Here is a 19715-nt window from a genome sequence, read left to right as displayed (position 1 = left end):
AAATAAAGTGCAAATAGAGAATATATTGGTTGTGTATTTATTGGAAAAAAAATCCAGTAACAGCCTTACGCCTTTCGTGATAAACACTTCAATATCTGCGTGTGGCAAAAATAAGTGAATCCTTCGGATTATCATATCATTTGAAAGTGAACTCCGAGTCTGGTGTTTTCTGTCAATGGAATGACGATAAGGTGTGAGTGAAAGACTCTTTTATTTAAAGAATGGGGATCCAGCAAAGCTGATCACAAAAAACAACACATTTGTGGATGTGTGTCATGACTCGAACAAAGGAGGTGTCTGAGGATCTCGGGAAAAGAGTTGGTGATGCCCATAAAGCTGGAAAAGGTTACAAGACTATCTCTAAAGAGTTTGGACTCCACCAACATCAACAGTCCAACAGATTGCGTATAAATGGAGGAAACGCAAGACCATTGCTTGTGCACATGTATTATTATTTGTTATTTTTGAGTTATTTAGCATTTTATACAGCAGTTATGCAGCTTGCAGTTTTAGAAATCGGGTTGCAAGAGTCCAAATTAACCCATCAAATGCATTGATATAAATAAGAGACTGGGATATGAATAGGAGAGGGCCTTAATAGAAATATGAGTAATAAAAATAGCAATAAATACTTAGCCTTACAAAGGGGTCAGTAACCCCTTTTGAAAGCTGAAAAGAGTCAGATGAACTTAATTGTTATAGGTTAATCTCTTTGTAAAACTTCCCAGTGGCACACTGGATAATTTTCAGCATTTTGTCTGCGAGCGTTAAACCACTCAAAATTACTTGAGCTAGATTTAGCACATGATTCTCAGTAGAGGTAATTGAGGGCCCTGTGTTCTAATGCCATCTTTTTAAAGGAACAGTAACACCAAAAAATGTAAGTGTTTGAAAGTAATGAAAATATCATGTACTGTTGCCCTGCACTGGTAAAACTGATGTGTTTGCTTCAGAAACACTACTATTGTTTATATAAATAAGCTGCTGTGGAGCAATGGTGGAAATTGAAAAACGGCTATACGGCACAGGTTAACTAGTGGATAACAGATAACACTATTAGACAGACAGAGTTTATTTGCTATCTGCTGTGTAACCTGAGCCTTTTCTCCTTTGAATGGCTGCCCCCATTGCTACACAGCAGCTTATTTATATAAACTATAGTAGTGTTTCTGAAGCAAACAGTTTTACCAGTGCAGGGCAACACTGCATTATATTTTCATTACTTTAAAACACTTTTATTTTTTGACATTGCTGTTCCTTTAAAACCATTGCCAACATTTGTGATTTTATCTTCTACATTTGTCTGCTTTGGCCACCTTTTTTTAAGGTACATCCTTTTATATTCGCATCAAAACAAATCCGTAGTTCATTGAGAAGTAATCATGTTTATTCTGTGTAATCTGAACTAAAACTATTGGAGTAGGCACTCAATGAAGGCAATCTTCCACCAGGCAGATAAATATCAAAGTGAAGTTTATTGTGTCCACAGTCTTACGCGTTTCATGATAAACACTTACTCATAGGCTATGATTAAGTGTTTATCACGAAACGCGTAAGGCTGTGGACACAATAAACTTCACTTTGATATTTATCTGCCTGGTGGAAGATTGCCTTCATTGAGTGTCTGCTCCAATAGTTTTTGTTCGGCTTGTCCGCTCCTTGGGCTGTGGGCTCAGGGCGGCGCACCTGGGCCACTTCCGAAGCGTGGTGAGTTACTTATTTCTATTTGCGGACCCTAAACAACAGTTTCACTATTTATATTCTGTATATTCTACACCCCCTGCTTCATTTACTGTTAACCTTTGAAAAGAATCAGTATTCAACTCTATCTTTTTCCACATTTTGTAGAATGCTTCTAATTTCCCCCCCTTTGCTTTCACAGTAAATGCAGCTGATAATAAACAAAGAGATAAAAATATGAACTGCATAAAAATTTCTATTGATCCGTAAGTAAAACATTCCATTTTCTCTTAATCATGTTGAATGGTGTCAGCCCAAACAATCTTAAATGTATTCATGTGCTTTTAGGTCAAGTTCTTTTCTTAAGATTAGTTTTGAAGAATGTGAACTATTGTATTTATCTGTGCCTGTGGCAAAATGGTAGATTTTTACTTGGTTTTAGTGCCCTGGATTTGTTTAATGAGGTAGCGCTGCTAAAACACCTAGAATATATTCTTGTTTCATAATGCAGTGTTGTCTTTTTCTGCTTAGCTAGAGAATCTTTAGGATTTGAGTTGTCGCTAAAGAAAGTACATAAATTATTATATTCCAAAACAGAAAATGTGTGTTTTTTTTCCCAGTGGCTTATTCCACATGTTTTCTAAACACATAATACAAGTAGTTTGCAGTTATAGGGAAAAGAAAGGGGGTCATAGAAGATACCTCTGTTTATTCAATAATGGCTATAAACTGGCCAACCCGTAAGGGTATCGGGCAAATGTGCCTTGCACACTCCCTCAGCTACAGGCGTGAAGATGTATCAGCAGATACATTTATAAATGTGCAGGTTGGACAGTGATTGACAAAACTGACCTTCTAAATTCACATACATACCTAGACAATCAGACAGTCTGGTCAAAATCAACCAAACTTCCTGACCAAATCTGCCATATGCAGAGGTGTATTTACCACATAAGCACTCGAGGGCCTGTGCCTAGGTCGACAGTTTAAGGGGATGGTCCTCAGATGCCCAAATAGTATGAACCCCCCCCCACTTCCTTTGCTGCCGCTTACTTTCCTGTTAAAACTGGCAATTCTGCAAAGTAAAACTTGCTACACATGTATAAGTATAATAGTATAAGGAAAAGGTAAAACTTCAAAAAGAATGAGCTACTAAACTATTTACTTCAGATAATTTTCCATTTTCATTAGCATAAAATCCTTACATTGTATTTCTTGTTGTTATGAGACTAATGTGTATATACACTGGGTGGTGGGTACTAACAAGTTTGTAACCCACCCAGTGATTATGCCTTTCCTTCTCTTTTAAACAAACAGGAACATTAATTTTTTTTTAAAGTAATACAAATATAATGTACTGTTTCTCTGCACTGATAAAACTGGCGTGTTTCCTTCAGAAACACTGCTCTAGTTGAAAGTAGAGTAAATGAGTTACATTGCAGAATACATTGGATTTAGATTCCTATGTAAATACTGTACCTATTGTATTCGACAGATCGTATCTGTTATCTGCTCTTTAAACTGTACCATGTAGCCCTATTTCAACTTGGACACCCCAATTGCTACACAGCAGCTGAACACAAAGCTCACTTTGAGACTATCAAACTTTTGTTTCAGTGATTCAAACATCATCAGCATTTGGAATAACGGTAAAGGAATACCAGTGGTTGAACACAAAGTCGAGAAAATGTATGTCCCTGCCTTAATTTTTGGCCATTTATTGACATCTAGCAACTATGATGATGAAGAAAAGAAGGTTACAGGTAAACCATTGTAGCAGTAATTGATTTTAATGTAAAAATATGTAGCCTAAATTTGCAAATCAGTGGCTGATGCAGCAGCTCTGCAGTTTTATAGTCAATGAACTTGTGTCCAGACTGGTAGTATAAAGTTATATCATGAACTCACTTCATGCTTTCTTTGTCATTTCAGGAGGGCGGAATGGATATGGTGCTAAACTTTGCAATATATTCAGCACAAAATTTACTGTGGAGACAGCTTGTAAGGAATACAAGCATAGCTTTAAACAGGTATGGGTAAAACTACATTTTAATAGCGGATGACTTTAAATCATCATAATTTACACTACTTAGTTTTTCCACAGGCAGTTTTATAGTGGGGGGGGGGGCTAAAATGTTGGTACCCCTAGAGAAATAGTATTTAGATGTCCTTTATTCTACTGCCTCGTTAGGTATGGGTTCCGTTATCTGGAAACCCGTTATCCAGAAAGCTCCAAGTTATGGGCAGGCTGTTACCCATAAACTCCATTTTATCCAAATAATCCAATTTTTTTTAAGAATAATTTCCTTTTTCTCTGTAATAGTTAAACAGTACCTTGTATTTAATCCAACTAAGATGTAATTAATAGTTATTGAAAGCAAAACCAGCCTATTGGGTTTATTTTATTTCTAGTAGAACTAAGGTATGAAGATCCAAATTACAGAGAGATCGGTTACCCGGAAAACTCCAGATTCCAAGCATTCTGGATAATGTGTCCCATATCTGTATAAGAATCCTTAAGACTCCTACACCTGTTAACATGTAACACAGCTGCTTTTTTGTGTGTGTGTGTGTGTGTTTTACACCTTTTTTAGCAAGCTATAAAACTTTTCCTTGGTTTCATCCAGGCTACTTCCAATGGGGGCAGGGGAAACTGTGCGATACATATGTCTTAGTGGGAAGCTCACCTGCCAAAAATCACCTGGGTACAGTCTACAGTACTTTGTATCTTCTCTGTGCATAAGCATGTTTCCTCGGGGTACTCCACTTTCTTTCCAAACCACAAAAACATACAGGCAGGTTAATTGACTCCTTCTAAAATTGTCTCTAGTGAGTGTGTGGGATAAAGACTTATGGGCAACCTTTAAAAAACTTTGCAGCGTGTCGGCACCATATGAATAGTATAATGCTAATAATGTTTCATCCTGTATCTAGATTCACTTTGTGTGGGCAATGCCTAAGAGCAATAATATACCTGTGAATAGAAATGTTTGTTGTTTTACTGCTGAGGTTCCCCTCAACCACATTTTGCAATGGTGAACAGTAGCTTTTATGCAATATGTAAGGTTACAAAATCATTCCTTTAAAACCAGGTAAATATACAATACAGATACTGCTTGACTAATAAACCAGATGTATGCAATAGACAGCAGTATTTACGCAGTTAGTCTGGCAGCTAATCCCTTCATGTTTATGGTATATTAAGTGACTGCGACCGGTTCCAGGAGCATGTCACTATGCCTGTATAAAGGTGCCCAGCAATTATCCCACATATAAAAGGGAACTCCTCCTCCCTCCAGCCCTCTGCTTTTTGCCTGTGTTGAGCCCTGACACCGCTTAGAGAACAGGTAACATATAAATGACAAATTGTGCCTCAGCCTATCAGCAGGGGCCAGTGTGGGCCCGATACCCCCTAGTGCTCTCACAATTTCAGCATCATAGGGGTTAACGGGCGTTGCATTGCTAGTGCAGAAAGAGCAATTGCACTCTTTCCACTAGAAGAGATGAATCTCCGGAATAATACCTTTATTTTTAAATTTACCAGAAGAGACTTTTTGCTGTCCTTGGTAAAGTGTGTGGGGTGTTGCTTCCTTGAGGCAAGGTGCTTACCTTGCCTCATGGTAGCAGCACCCCTGCTTGCTACTTTGCCCTGTGCCCCCCATTAATTACCACTGACATGTTCTTGAAATTGTGTTGGGCTTGACACAGATGAGTACCAGTTGGCTGGGGTGGTAGAACTTTTCTTTTTAATGAAAAATATGCAGCCCCTCACATTTCAAGTATCATTCATTGGTCCAGTATATTTTTACTGATGTAAACTTCTAAAGTAGGGATGCACTGAATCCAGGATTTGGTTCGGGATTCAGCCAGGATTCGGCCTTTTTCAGCAGGATTCGGATTCAGCCGAATCCTTCTGCCCGGCCGAACTGAATCAGAATCCTAATTTGCATATGCAAATTAGGGGAGAGAGGAAATCGAATGACTTTTTATCACAAAACAACGATGTAAAATGTTTTTCCCTTCACACCCTAATTTGTATATGTAAATTAGGATTCGGTTTGGTATGGTATTCACCCGAATCTTTCACAAAGGGTTCGGGGGTTCGAAATAGTGGATTCGGTGCATCCCTATTCTAAAGCAGTACCTTTCAACTGGACCATAGAAAAGTGTGGGAGAATTAGGAACTCTTAAGAGCTCTGTCATTATTTGAATAAAATTGTCTGGTAGAACAACAAATCTTTATTTTACCGACTCTATTATTGGTCTTACAGCCACACCCCATCTTGATGTAGGACATATTTCATTTACCAGATATCTCTTTCCTGAAGCTCTGACAGCAACCAAGCTGAAACCAAGTGTTCCCAGAGCTCATTGCAAAGGTAAATTAGAACCAGCCACCCCACCCCAAAAAAAGTAAAAAAAAAAACAGAGCTTTTTGCAAATTTTTCTGTGGGTCATTTTGAAGATCTGATCCCTGATTTTCTCAGTAGTTTGTATCAATGTGAAGTTAACGTTATCAAAGCAAATTTACATTTCGGGTCTTGTCCCATTAGACTGGGATGAAGCAATGGACACCGTCTACAGTATCCTAATCTGTAAGAGACCGCCTCATCCAGTTCACCGATTAAGAAGAAGTAAACTCTGAAAATTAATATGACTAAAATGCCGTGTTTTATGAACTGAACTTGCTGCAACAACCTAAAGGTTAAGCATCTCTGTAACAGTAATGGCCCAGGCCTTCAAAGTTGTGTACAGAACCTTTTCTTCCATAGGGCCCCAAATGTGGCAGGCTGTCTACAACTGTTAATATAAAAGTAAGGGAATGCTTTTTTAAGGATGTTTACTTGAAACATGATATGTGGTTTTATCTATATGATTTTCATGTAATCTTTCATAATGGCCCTATTACTGTACTACCAGGGGAATGGAATAATTTATTATATAACTTGGTTTATTATTGATTGGGTGGGAGGCTGGTTTAGGTGATGGAATTACCTTGGTGGTTGATCTGGGAGACTAGTGAAACAAAAGAATTTAAAAACAAATTGGTATTAATTCCTCTTTCCTAATATTTTCTAGCACATTTGGCAAGGGAAGAGTTGTAACCTGGAATCTTTGTAATTACCTATGTCAGTACACTGCTGTTTGCAGAAATAGGCTTTTTATTTTCTGTTTGCCTTCTGTTTCCCATTCAGGCAGCACTGTTCATCCCTAATTCTCCCCGATGACACCTTTCACTTTCATTCTATTCAGTGTTCTAACTCTTGCGTACTAATTTAGGCGTGTTTATTTTGATTGAGCTTCACAAATGTTGTACCGTTTGTTTCTCAATGCTAATGCTGTAGATGTATTTCTGAAGTGTAAAACAAGGCATCAGCCAATTTTGGGAAAGCTATTGCAATTGAGTAAAGATTGTTTTGGATTGCAGTAACACCTTGTTTTACCTGAGCACACAATACAGAAGAACACAAAAGCCTTATCAGCCTGTTTTTGAATTGGGTATTTTCCATAAAGGGATGATCCTTTGATTTAATCAGTTAGTATATGTATAATTTTTAGTAAAAGGTGATACAACCACCTGTTTTTAAGGGCATCCAGAGTGAACACAACAGGTGTTTTTTACCAGTGACAAAAGATCAATTTAAATGTAAAAATTGTCAATATATTTTCCTAACATCTTTTTCTTTTACTCTAGACATGGGCAAACAACATGTTGAAGACAACTGACCCCAAAATTAAATATTTTGATGGAGATGACTACACATGCATTACATTTCAGCCAGATTTAGCCAAGTTTAAAATGGAAAAATTGGACAAGGATACTGTGGCCCTTCTGACAAGACGAGCATATGATGTTGCAGGCTCCCTCAAAGGCGTGAAAGTCGTGCTTAATGGAAAAAAACTTCCTGTATGTTTGAGTTTAGTATTCCAGTTGCAGTAATGTTCTTTAACTTAAGATCCAGCACCCATTACATTACTTATCTGTTTTGCAGGTGAATGGCTTCCGCAGTTACGTAGATCTTTACGTAAAGGACAAAATTGATGAAACTGGCATTGCCCTTAAAGTAATTCATGAAGTCTCGAGTGAAAGATGGGATGTGTGTTTAACTTTGAGTGAGAAGGGGTTTCAACAAATCAGTTTTGTGAATAGTATTGCTACCACAAAGGTAAGTGTAATATCTGTATTTCTAAACAGAAAATATAACATCAACTCTAAACAATGAAGGGACAGGATACTGATTGGGGAAATTAATTAAAAATGTACATGTTATTCTTGCTCAGTAAAGCAGGGCCCACCCATGTTTTAGATATGCTGCTTTCAAAAATAAAGCTTTGTTGAATATAAACAACTAGATACGATCAATATCCTTTTAAATAGTTTTAACATATTAGAAGTCATTTAGTATATGTCACAGACTGACTTGAATTTGTGAGGTTATCCGTTAAATGGAATACTCCATAACTATTGTTACTCAGATTATAAAGTCCTTCAAATTTGTGGCTGCTTACTATTTGCCCTTGTAGTAGGCTTCACTTAGGGGCCGATTCATCAAGCTCGAGTGAAGGATTCGAAGTAAAAAAACTTCGAATTTCGAAGTATTTTTTGGGCTACTTCGACCATCGAATGGGCTACTTCGACCTTCGACTACGACTATGACTTCGAATCGAAGGATTCGAAGTAAAAATCATTCGACCATTCGATAGTCGAAGTACTGTCTCTTTAAAAAAAACTTCGACCCCCTAGTTCGGCAGCTAAAAGCTACCGAAGTCAATGTTAGCCTATGGGGAAGGTCCCCATAGGCTTGCCTAAGTTTTTTTGATCGAAGGATATTCCTTCGATCGTTGGATTTAAATCCTTCGAATCGTTCGATTCGAAGGATTTAATCGTTCGATCGAAGGAATAATCCTTTGATCGTACGATCGCAGAATTTGCGCTAAATTCTTCGACTTTGATATTCGAAGTCAAAGGATTTCAATTCCTAGTCGAATATCGAGGGTTAATTAACCCTCGATAATCGACCCTTGATGAATCGGCCCCTAAGTGTTAGATCTTCTATACACCCTTGAATGGCCCACTATAACTTCATCATCTTTATTATTACAGGGTGGTAGACATGTAGATTATGTAGTAGACCAAATTGTGTCAAAACTTATTGAAGTTGTGAAGAAGAAGAACAAAGCTGGTGTTTCTGTGAAGCCCTTCCAGGTGCGTTTTTAAAGTAAATATAAAATACTAATACAATCCATATTTCTACATCAATATATTCCTTAGAAAGGAATATTACTTATAATCTCCATGTTCCCTCATTCTACAGGTGAAGAATCACATTTGGGTTTTTGTCAACTGCTTGATTGAAAACCCAACTTTCGATTCTCAAACAAAAGAAAATATGACACTCCAGCCTAAAAGTTTTGGGTCCAAATGTCAACTGTCGGAAAAATTTTCAAAGGCGGTAATTTTGATTTTCATTTTTTTTAAAAAAAAAAAATGTTCCTGTACAAAAGAGGCTATAGAAATCTGTAGTGAAGTATCGGTATTTGTTTTATTACATGAAAAATACTATTAAATTTAATTGCCAGGCCTTAGTCACCCGTTTATTCTCATTAGGTATGCTAAGCACATATACATGGTTCTGTTTCAGTGGACAAACCCGTATATTTAGTCACGTCATCTGACAGGTCATTGACTTTTTCTAAGAGTGAATAAAAGAAAATTAAAGTGAAACTGGGACATTGGAGATCCTACATTTCTTGGTACTATAACCAAGTGATGATGTTATGAATCGTATAGGAGCCTGTCATTATCACTTTAAAATTTTGCAAACAAACTTGCACTATACCATATTAAAAACACTTATCACCAGAAAAATGATCGCACTTTCATATTGAAATCTTTTTTTTTTTTTTTTTTTTTTTTTAATAAGCTTCATCAGAGATTTATTTGAACTTACACACAATTTTTCTTTTCCCTCAGGCATCTAACTGTGGCATAGTAGAGAGCATTCTAAACTGGGTTAAATTCAAGGCCCAAACGCAGCTAAATAAGAAATGTTCATCTGTGAAACACAGTAAAATCAAAGGCATTCCTAAGCTTGATGATGCTAATGATGCAGGTAAGGGTTTTTTATTTTTAAATATTGTACAAAAAACAAATCATGAATCTGTATACACTGAAGTATACAATCCAGATTTAGCAATACGATATTAGGGTAGTATCACATAAGGTTGTTTCAGGCACTTTAATATTTTTATGTATTTATAAAGTGTCAACATATTCCAAATCACTGTACAATAAATGGATGTAAACATATAGATTTACATACAAAGCAACAAATGACAGATACAAGAGTTGAAGAGGGGCCTGCCCAAAAGAGCAATCTAAAAGTATAGAGTTTTTAAGCAGCCCAAAAACATTCTGTTAATGAGTCCATAAAGCTTGTATAGCTATTTTCTAAAGATAAGATGAGGCAAAATGAATAAAACGTGGGGGAGAAATATCACATGTTACTAAATAGGACTTTACCATTAGAGGGGCATTATACATCATGCATATCTTTTTTCAACTTTAACACCCCCCCCCCAAATCTTTGCAAATTAAATAGAGCTCATGCTAAATTTGTGTTTCTCAAATTGTTTTTACTATTCCTACCTTCTCATCTGTCTACCTGTAATTGAGTATATTATTATTATATTATTATTATTATTATATTATACAATTTCTCACATAAACTAGAAAGTTGGAACTGCAGTTTAATTTTCTCTCTTTGCCCTTTTTATGTTAAGAATTAACAAGAAACTGATTTTTAGTTTTAATTAAAACAGGCAAAATGTGTGTTAGAGATACTGACAACAGAAAGAATATTTTTACATCTATCTTAATTTTGGCCTTCCATGCTACTTATAATTTTTGTCATAAAGTATTTGCCCAATCCTTTTACATTGGCTATCTGATTCCCTGTGTTCGTCTATGAGGGAGCTGCCATACTTAAGCAACAGAAGTCCATTATAAGAAACTTTAACTGACAGGCTGAGATGGGACAGTTAGGTTGGCAAAACAGTCAGGTGTAGGAACTTCAACTAACAATTACTTACAAAAACAGACCTCTCCGCAAGAAACGTTTAACATTACATTAAAAAAAAATTTAACTTTTAAAAAGTAACTTTTAATGTATATTCATATTTTAAAAAGTAGTTTCTTAGTGTCTGTGACACTTTAAGAACAATTCATGTGTTGCACAAGGTGGTATGCTTTATATATTCTATATTTGCTGCTAAGTTATAATCCTTTATACACAATTAGTTTCTAAATGTGTTAAAGGCACATTAGCCATTAATCAGTGCAGATATGGGATTCTGAATTACAGAAAAGCCGTCTCCCATAGACTCAATTTTATTCAAATAATCCAGATTTTTAAAAATGCTTTTGTTTTTCTCTGTAATAATGAAACAATACCTTGTACTACATCCAAACTAAGATCTAATTATCTTAATACTTATTGGAACAAAACTAGCCTATTGGGTCTATTTAATATTTACATGATTTTCTAGTAGACTTAAGTTATGAAGATCCAAATTACAGAAAGATCTATAACTCCTTGGTTCATAGTTTTATTTTTTCTGTTTGGTAGGTGGAAAACATTCCCTGGACTGCACTTTGATATTAACTGAGGGAGATTCTGCCAAATCTTTAGCTGTTTCAGGCTTAGGTGTCATTGGACGAGATCGGTACGGTGTATTTCCACTCAGAGGGAAAATTCTCAATGTTCGAGAAGCATCCCACAAACAGGTAAAAGTGCCTTAACTTGTAATAGTTTTTTCTCCCTTTTACTGCACTGCTTTCCTTTAAAGTATTTCCTTCTGTCTGCAGATTATGGAAAATGCTGAGATAAACAACATCATTAAAATAGTTGGCTTGCAGTACAAAAAAAGCTATGACGACAATGAATCCCTTAAAACCTTGCGTTATGGCAAAATTATGATAATGACAGATCAGGTAAGTTTTTAGGTAGCTACCGTATTGAAAGGAGATTTTTTTTTTTTTTGTCCTAAAAAGTAATGGTCTATTTTATAGTTCTATATGGAATTTCTGTTGTCACACTGGAACTATAATCAGTGACTAATATTTTATTTTTAAATCACTGCTTTTGTTCTCGCAGGATCAAGATGGCTCGCATATCAAAGGCTTATTGATTAACTTTTTCCATCACAATTGGCCATCTCTACTGAAACACAGTTTCCTTGAAGAATTTATCACGCCGATTGTGAAGGTCTGGACTGTTTTGTTTTTTTTTGTTTTTTTTTTTTTTTTACATACAGCTTGTTGGATACAGATATACATATGATGCACTCTATTCATTTAATTGCAGTGCTGTTGTAACTCTGGTCAGTGAAAAAATGGCGCTTTGTTGATGCAACTCGTGTTAATTATGCTTTTTTTTTTTTTAAATATAATTACAGGCTACAAAGAATAAACAGGAGCTTTCATTCTACAGTATTCCTGAGTTTGAAGAATGGAAAAAACAAATCGAAAACCAAAAATTGTGGAAGATAAAATATTACAAAGGTTTGTTTATAGAGTGTGGGTACCAGAGACAGAATCGGCTGTGAAACACGCAAACTGATTTGAAGTAGAAAATGTAACCTTTAGTTTTAATAGAACTCAGACTGTGGTGTTCTGTGACTGTTTTTTCTGTGACTAACTCTGTAACTAAGGTCTAACTTGTCTCACTTATGTACCCCTTTAAGCTGTCCCTGATGTCATGTATTTTTATCTATTATTATCTGTTCTCTCTGTATTTAAAGTGTATAGCTTTGAGATGATGAGCCCTGACTGATTATAATAAAGTGTGATCTTTTACTGCTTAGGTTTGGGCACCAGCACTGCGAAGGAAGCAAAGGAATACTTTGCTGACATGGACCGGCACAGAATTATATTTAGATATGCAGGCCCTGAAGATGATGCAGCAATCACTCTGGTATTTTTTTCAAGTTAAAATTTTGTTTTAAGTAAACTAAGTAGTTTAGTTTAGTGTAAACTGAAAAAAAAAATTCAAAATATTTTTTGTTTATAAAATTGTGTATCTCAATCTCAGGCTTTTAGCAAAAAGAAAATAGATGACAGAAAAGAATGGCTCACAAACTTTATGGAAGACCGGCGACAACGGCGGCTTCATGGATTACCTGAGGTAGAATGAAAGCTAATAACTCCAGTGTGGAAAAAGGGTATAAGGGCAATTCTGTATGTGGTCATCATTCACTGTGTGCATTTTGTTTCCCACAGCAATTCTTATATGGTACAGCCACAAAATACTTGACTTACAATGACTTCATTAACAAGGAGCTGATTCTTTTTTCAAACTCTGATAATGAGCGATCTATTCCATCTCTTGTTGATGGTAAGTAAAATTTGCTGCTTTCTGTGCTACTTTTTTAGTGACCGGTAAGTGGCCCAGGGGTTCTCATGTTATTAAAGGGATAACATGCCCCACTTATTGACATGAGCTCGTTCAGATAGGCTATTGTATAACATGTGCATAAACACTACCAGAAATAAATGTATATTTAATTTTCATTCTCCGATTCAGAGGGAACCACTATATCTCTGACTTGAAGGGAACTTTAATGCTCCCAGTCTTTCAACTCCTCCCTCACCATTATCTGGGTTAAAGTGATGGATTCTGGGACTCTAGACTCTCCGTTGAAACTTTATGCTATCACTTCCACATGGAATAAAGCAAACGGGGGGTTGAAGGACTTGAATAATTTGAGGGAGAGGACGAGTAATATAAATTATTTTTTGTACAATTACATTTTAGGAACTTTGGTAGTGATTATGCACTTTTTGTAAAGGGAAACTATCGCGAAAATGAAAATTTAATATAAGCTTCAGCATACTGAAATAAGAAATTTTCTAAAAATTCTGTACAGTTTCTGAAATAATAAAGTTTATCTTCACTATTCCTCTATCAGCATCTGTTTCTCCTCAATCTGTCTTCATTTAGGAGTTGGGTGTCAGATGAATGATCCAATATATCTTATTGGGGGGCTCCTTGCCTAGAAGATGTATTAGAGCTACTCTATTAAAATCACCAGACATCATGTCTCTCTACATGCAGAATTTGTGCAAACGGCAGTTATTTTGTTAGATTGTTTGTACTGGAATCCGTTATTTAAGTAAGTTCTAATACATCTGCTAGGAAAGTGAGCCACCCCATAAGGTATATTGGATCATTCATCTGACTCCCAACTGCTGCATAAAAACACAACAATGCATTTTTAATTGATTGTATTTAAAAAGTTTCTTACTTAAGTATGAGGAAGCTAATATTAAATGTTCATTTTCACGATAGTTCCCATTTAACATAAATCCAATTGCAAGAGGGTTTATTTCTCCTTTAAGGGTGAATGTTAAACTAGTTAGCTAGTGCAGGGGAAATATGGTGCCAGTGCTGAATGGAGCAAAAAAATACTGTCTTCTGGTGTGGTTACTGCCTATGACCTCCAGTTGTATCCTGTTAGTCCTTTCCCCCTCAAAAGAATACCTACCTCCCTGGCCAATCAGTGAGATCCCCTTAGTTTTCAGTCTGAAATGACTAATGTACTAATGTGATATTTTAAAATGCACATCCGACACCCAAAGAAGTGCATGTTCGATAGCTTTAATTGCTGGAGGTAATTTTAATATTCAGAGTGAGAATATTTATCTGTCTGTCCTCATCTTTCTATTTTTTCACTTTTTAGGTTTAAAGCCTGGGCAAAGAAAAGTTTTGTTTACTTGTTTTAAGAGGAATGATAAACGGGAAGTCAAGGTTGCTCAGCTGGCTGGTTCTGTTGCTGAAATGTCCGCTTACCATCATGGAGAGGTAGTCACAAAATTGCCTTTTCATTTTTCACTTTTTGACTATTTATAATACATTCAGTACATTTTACTTTTTTTTCCCTTTAGCAAGCCCTGATGATGACAATAGTAAATCTCGCACAGAACTTTGTGGGAAGTAACAATGTGAGTTTGCTGCAGCCAATTGGTCAGTTTGGTACTCGACTCCATGGTGGAAAGGATGCTGCCAGCCCACGTTATATTTTTACAATGTTAAGGTAATTGTGTATTATGAACAGGTGTTACATTGTTTGCACTTCATTGAAATCATATTTTCACAGGTAAAGTACAATTCTTTTTTTTTCTTTGTATTACAGTCCTCTGGCAAGATTGCTTTTTCCATCTGTGGATGATAACCTTTTGAAGTTCCTGTATGATGATAACCAGCGTGTAGAACCAGAGTGGTACATTCCTATTATACCCATTGTTTTAGTTAATGGAGCAGAAGGAATCGGTACTGGGTGGGCATGTAAACTGCCCAATTACGACACAAGAGAAATTGTCAATAATGTGAAGAGAATGCTGGATGGTCTTGATCCATATCCAATGGTAACTAAACATAGTTAACTGTACAGTCTTATAACTGTGTTGATATTTGTTATGGAACCTTGCTTATTGGAATATAGTTATTTTTTCCCTTTTAATTCACTAACATTTATGTTTGTACTACAGCTTCCAAGCTACAAGAATTTTAAAGGTACGATTCAGGAACTGGGACAGAATCAGTATGCAATGAGCGGTGAAATATTTGTGCTTGACCGGAACACAGTTGAAATTACAGAACTTCCTGTTAGGACATGGACCCAGGTTTGTGTTGATGGTGTATTTGTTAACCCTATGGCTTTTCTTTTTGTGATTTGTAGTGAGTATTAAAAAAAAAAAAAAAAAGAGAATTCTGAATTATTCATTTGCAAATGGAAGAGTAAAGTTTGGATTTTGAGACATTTATTTAAATACAAAAGTTGGCTTAATTATGTGTGTGTGTTTGTGTATATATATATATATATATATATATATATATATATATATATATATATATATATATATATATATACATACATACACATAATTAGTATTCTGTCGTTCAGTTATATTTGTTTAAAAGCTGAAAAGTTATATGAAAGATGTTGAATAATCTTTGCAACTGTGCAAGCACTTGTGTAGCTAAGGTCTACTTTTTGTTATAATTTTCTATTATGATCTACATCCATAAAAACTTCATTAGCATTCTTTTCCATGGAAAATATTACTTAAATATTGATTAATGAGAAAATGTATATGGCTGTATTTAACAAACAAGTTATGATAAGATAACATAATGAACATCTGATTGAAAAGCATGAAAACGAGGATGATTTAGACAAAGCTGTTTGTTGACAGTGTTTTCAGAACTTTGACAGTGTAAGGGCATCTCTGCAACATATTAAGTGGGAAATGCTTTTTATAGGGTTAAACACAGAACAAAAATGGGAAGACTTTAAAATGCTGCTTAATAAATATACATGTCCTTATATTCCCCTTGTAAGCAAGTAATGTCGTTGCAAAACAAAACCTTTTTGGTTCAATAGAAGTGTTGAGGTGGGTAAGAAAAGGGTGTGCTTTTAAGGCTTTCAAGTTAGCTGGAACAGCCAAATCATTTATAAGTTACAAGGAGGCCAATCAACCATGCAAAGAAGCTATAAGACAAGCTAAAATGGATATGGAAAAGAACTTTGCAGCAAGCAGTAAAAAGTTAATTTCTAAATATGTTAATAGTAAAAAAATTAAGCAGGAAGGGGTGGGGCCTTTAATATCAGAGGGAGGGAGGTCAGCTGGTTGATGAAAATAAAAGTGCAGATTCTGAACTCATATTTTTCGGAACTAGTTAATGAAGGTTACCTTCTTAATAGTCCCAATTCTAGTAATACAACTAATGATGCATGGTTCACACATGAGGAAATTCAAAAGAGACTAGAACATGTAAGAAGGTACAGGGCCAGATGGTAATAATCCCAGGGTACTTAGCGTGCTTAGCTCTGTGATTGCTAAACCTCTTTACTTAATTTTTCAGGATTCATTGAGGTCTGACATAGTGCCGAGAGACTGGCGAATTGCTAATGTGGTGCCTTTATTCAAAAAAGATCCCGTTCTCAGCCTCTAAACTATAGGCCAGTTAGTCTGACGTCCTTGGTAGGAAAGATTTTCGAAGGGTTTATAAAGGATTAGATACTGTACTTTATAGCAAATCATAATACTATGAGTGTGTGCCAGCATGGTTTTATGCGTAATAGATCTTGCCAGACTAACTTAATTTCTTTTTATGAGAAGGTAAGCAGGGACTGGGATGGCAGTGGATGTGATTTGCTTAGACTTTGCTAAATCATTTGATACAGTGCTACACAAAAGGTTACTGGTTAAATTAAGGAATGTTGGCCTGGAACATAGTATTTGTAACTGGATAGAGAATCTCTAGACTACAAAGAGTGGTGGTAAATGGAACATTTTCTAATTGGACCAGTGTTGTTAGTGGAGTACCGCAGGGCTCTGTACTAGTTCCCTTGCTTTTCAACTTGTTTATTAATGACCTGGAGGTGGGCATTGAAAGTACTGTTTCTATTTTTGCAGATGATACTAAATTGTGCAGAACTATAGGTTCCATGCAGGATGCTGCCACTTTGCACAGTGATTTGTCCAAATTGGGAAACTGGGCAGCAAACTGTAAAATTAGGTTCAATGTTGATAAATGCAAGGTTATATATGCCCTTTGGCAAAAATAATATAAATGCAAGTTATACACTAAATGGCAGTGTGTTGGGAGTTTCCTTAAATGAGAAGGATCTAGGGGTTTTTCTAGATAACAAGTTGTCTAATTCTAGGCAGTGTCATTCTGTGACAACTAAAGCAAATAAAGTTCTGTCTTGCATAAAAAGGGCATTAACTCAAGGGATAAAAACATAATTATGCCTCTTTATAGGTCCCTGGTAAGGCCTCATATGGAGTATGCAGTGCAGTTTTTGACTCCAGTCCTTAAGAGGGATATAAATGAGCTGGAGAGAGAGCAGAGACGTGCAACAAAACTGGTTAGAGGGATGGAAGACTTAAATTATGAGGGTAGACTGTCAAGGTTGGGGTTGTTTTCTCTGGAAAAAAGGCGCTTGCGATGGGACATGATTACAATTTACAAGTAAATTAGAGGACATTATAGACAAATAGCAGGGGACCTTTTTACCCATAAAGTGGATCACCATACCAGAGGCCACCCCTTCAGACTAGAAGAAAATAAATTTAATTTGAAGCAACGTAGGTGGTTCTTCACAGTCCAGACAGTGAGGTTGTGGAATTCACTGAAGTGTGATGGCTGATTCAGTTGATGCCTTTAAGATGATTTTTTGGACAGACATAATATCAAAGCCTATTGTGATACTAAACGCTAGTTAGTATAAGTATGGGTATACCAGGTACAAATACAATGTTCCAGGCCAACATTCTTTAGCAAAGTCCAAGCAAATCACATCCACTGTCATCCCAGAATCGAGGTCCCTGCTCACCTTCTCTTAAAAAGAAATTAAGTTAATCTGGCAAGTTCTATTACGCATAAAACCATGCTGGCACAGACTCATAGTATTATGATTTGCTATGAAGTCCAGTATCTTTTGAGGCTGAGAACGGGATCTCTTTTTGAATAGTGGCACCACATTAGCAATTTGCAAGTCTCTCGGCACCATGCCAGACCTCAATGAATCCAGAAAAATTAAGTAAAGAGCAATCACAGAGCTAAACTCGCTAAGTACCCTGGGATGAATCTTAACATGTTCTAGTCTTTTTTGAATTTCCTCATGTGTGAACCATGCATCATTAGTTGTATTACTAGAATTGGGACTATTAAGAAGGAAACCTTCATTAACTGGTTCCTCATTTGTGTAGACAGACGAAAAATATGAGTTCAGAATCTCTGCTTTTTTTTTTTTTTGTTCTCATCAACCAGCTGACCCCCCTCTGATATTAAGGGTCCCACCCCTTCCTGCTTAATTTTTTTACTATTAACATTTTTAACATATTTAATTTTGGATTATTTTTACTGCTTGCTGCTTTTGCATGATTTATTGGCCTCCTTGTTCCTTTTGCAAAGCAAAAGCTTTTTGATTCAAAAGAATTGTTGGTGTTGAGGGGGGTAAGAAAAGACGTGTTTTTAAGGCTTTCAAGTTACCTGGGTTAGCCGAATAATTTATAAGGTACAAGGAGGTCAATAAATCATGCAAAAAAGCGATCAGGCAAGAGAAAATCGATATGGAAAAGGATATTGCTGCAAACAGTAAAAAGAATCCAAAATTAAATGTTAAATATGTTAATAGTAAAAAAATGAAGCAGGAAGTGTTGGAACCCTTAATATCAGGGGGGTCAGCTGGTTGATGAGAACAAAAAAAAAAAAGCGGGGATATATTACAAGGGGAATATATACATGTATATTAAGCAGCATTTTAAAGACTTCCCATTTTTGTTCTGTGTTTAAACCTATGAAAAGCATTTCCCACTTAATATGTTGCAGAGATGCCCTTATATTGTCAAAGTTTGCACAAAGGAGACCATGTTATGATCACTATTCCCTAAATGCTCACCCACACAAATGCTAGAGATGAGTTCAGTATTATTAGTTATTACAAGAACTTAGAGAGTTATTCCTAGTGAACGAGCTGGAAGGAAAAGTTGTCATTCTGCATATTTACAAAACGACTAGCTTTTTTTGTCTTGGCAACCCCATTATCCCAGTCAATGTCTGGATAATTGGAGTCACCCATAGTAATAACTTGACCCAGCTGTGAAGCTGCTTCTATTTGTAAGAGTAGCTGGGCTTCATACTCATCACTTATACGAGGTGGTTTATAGCATACACCTATGATAATTCTCTTTGTAACCTTTTGCCCAGTCAAAATCTCTACCCAGAGGCATTCCTCACCCTCCCCAGTGCCAGCAATGGTTATTTCTTTAGTGCATGGATTTAATTCAGGCTTTACATACAAACACGCTCCTCCACCCTATTTAATCCCTCTGTCCCTCCAAAAAAGGGTGTAACCATTTAAATTCACAGTCCAGTCACGTTTCACATGTTATTGATCAATACAGTGTATTCAGAATGTCTGTAGTACACTATAAGGTAGGAGTCGTTTTGCAGGATTAACGT

General features: G+C 36.1%; 1 protein-coding gene across 4 annotated transcripts in view; it reads left to right on the top strand.

Moving 5' to 3' along the window:
• top2b.S (DNA topoisomerase II beta S homeolog) overlaps positions 1-19715 on the top strand; it is a 50979-nt gene that overhangs the window by 11176 nt on the left and 20088 nt on the right. For 3 of the 4 annotated variants that reach the window (XM_018269283.2, XM_018269284.2, XM_041567531.1), the window contains 19 exons: positions 1883-1946; positions 3298-3443; positions 3613-3710; positions 7376-7588; positions 7674-7847; positions 8786-8887; positions 8997-9134; positions 9656-9794; positions 11310-11467; positions 11549-11674; positions 11838-11948; positions 12139-12244; positions 12547-12656; positions 12774-12866; positions 12962-13076; positions 14422-14543; positions 14627-14775; positions 14875-15106; positions 15230-15364. In XM_018269283.2, coding sequence (XP_018124772.1) covers positions 1883-1946; positions 3298-3443; positions 3613-3710; positions 7376-7588; positions 7674-7847; positions 8786-8887; positions 8997-9134; positions 9656-9794; positions 11310-11467; positions 11549-11674; positions 11838-11948; positions 12139-12244; positions 12547-12656; positions 12774-12866; positions 12962-13076; positions 14422-14543; positions 14627-14775; positions 14875-15106; positions 15230-15364 — 2531 coding nt within the window. Of the gene's footprint in view, positions 1-1882; positions 1947-3297; positions 3444-3612; positions 3711-5966; positions 6060-7375; positions 7589-7673; positions 7848-8785; positions 8888-8996; positions 9135-9655; positions 9795-11309; positions 11468-11548; positions 11675-11837; positions 11949-12138; positions 12245-12546; positions 12657-12773; positions 12867-12961; positions 13077-14421; positions 14544-14626; positions 14776-14874; positions 15107-15229; positions 15365-19715 lie in introns of those variants that run through there. The other variant, XM_018269285.2, reaches the window with a different exon arrangement.

This window comes from Xenopus laevis, chromosome 6S, assembly GCF_017654675.1.
Source record: "Xenopus laevis strain J_2021 chromosome 6S, Xenopus_laevis_v10.1, whole genome shotgun sequence".
NCBI lineage: Eukaryota > Metazoa > Chordata > Amphibia > Anura > Pipidae > Xenopus > Xenopus laevis.
Note: the sequence above shows the minus strand (reverse complement) of the source record. Positions and strands in the feature narration are given on the sequence as shown.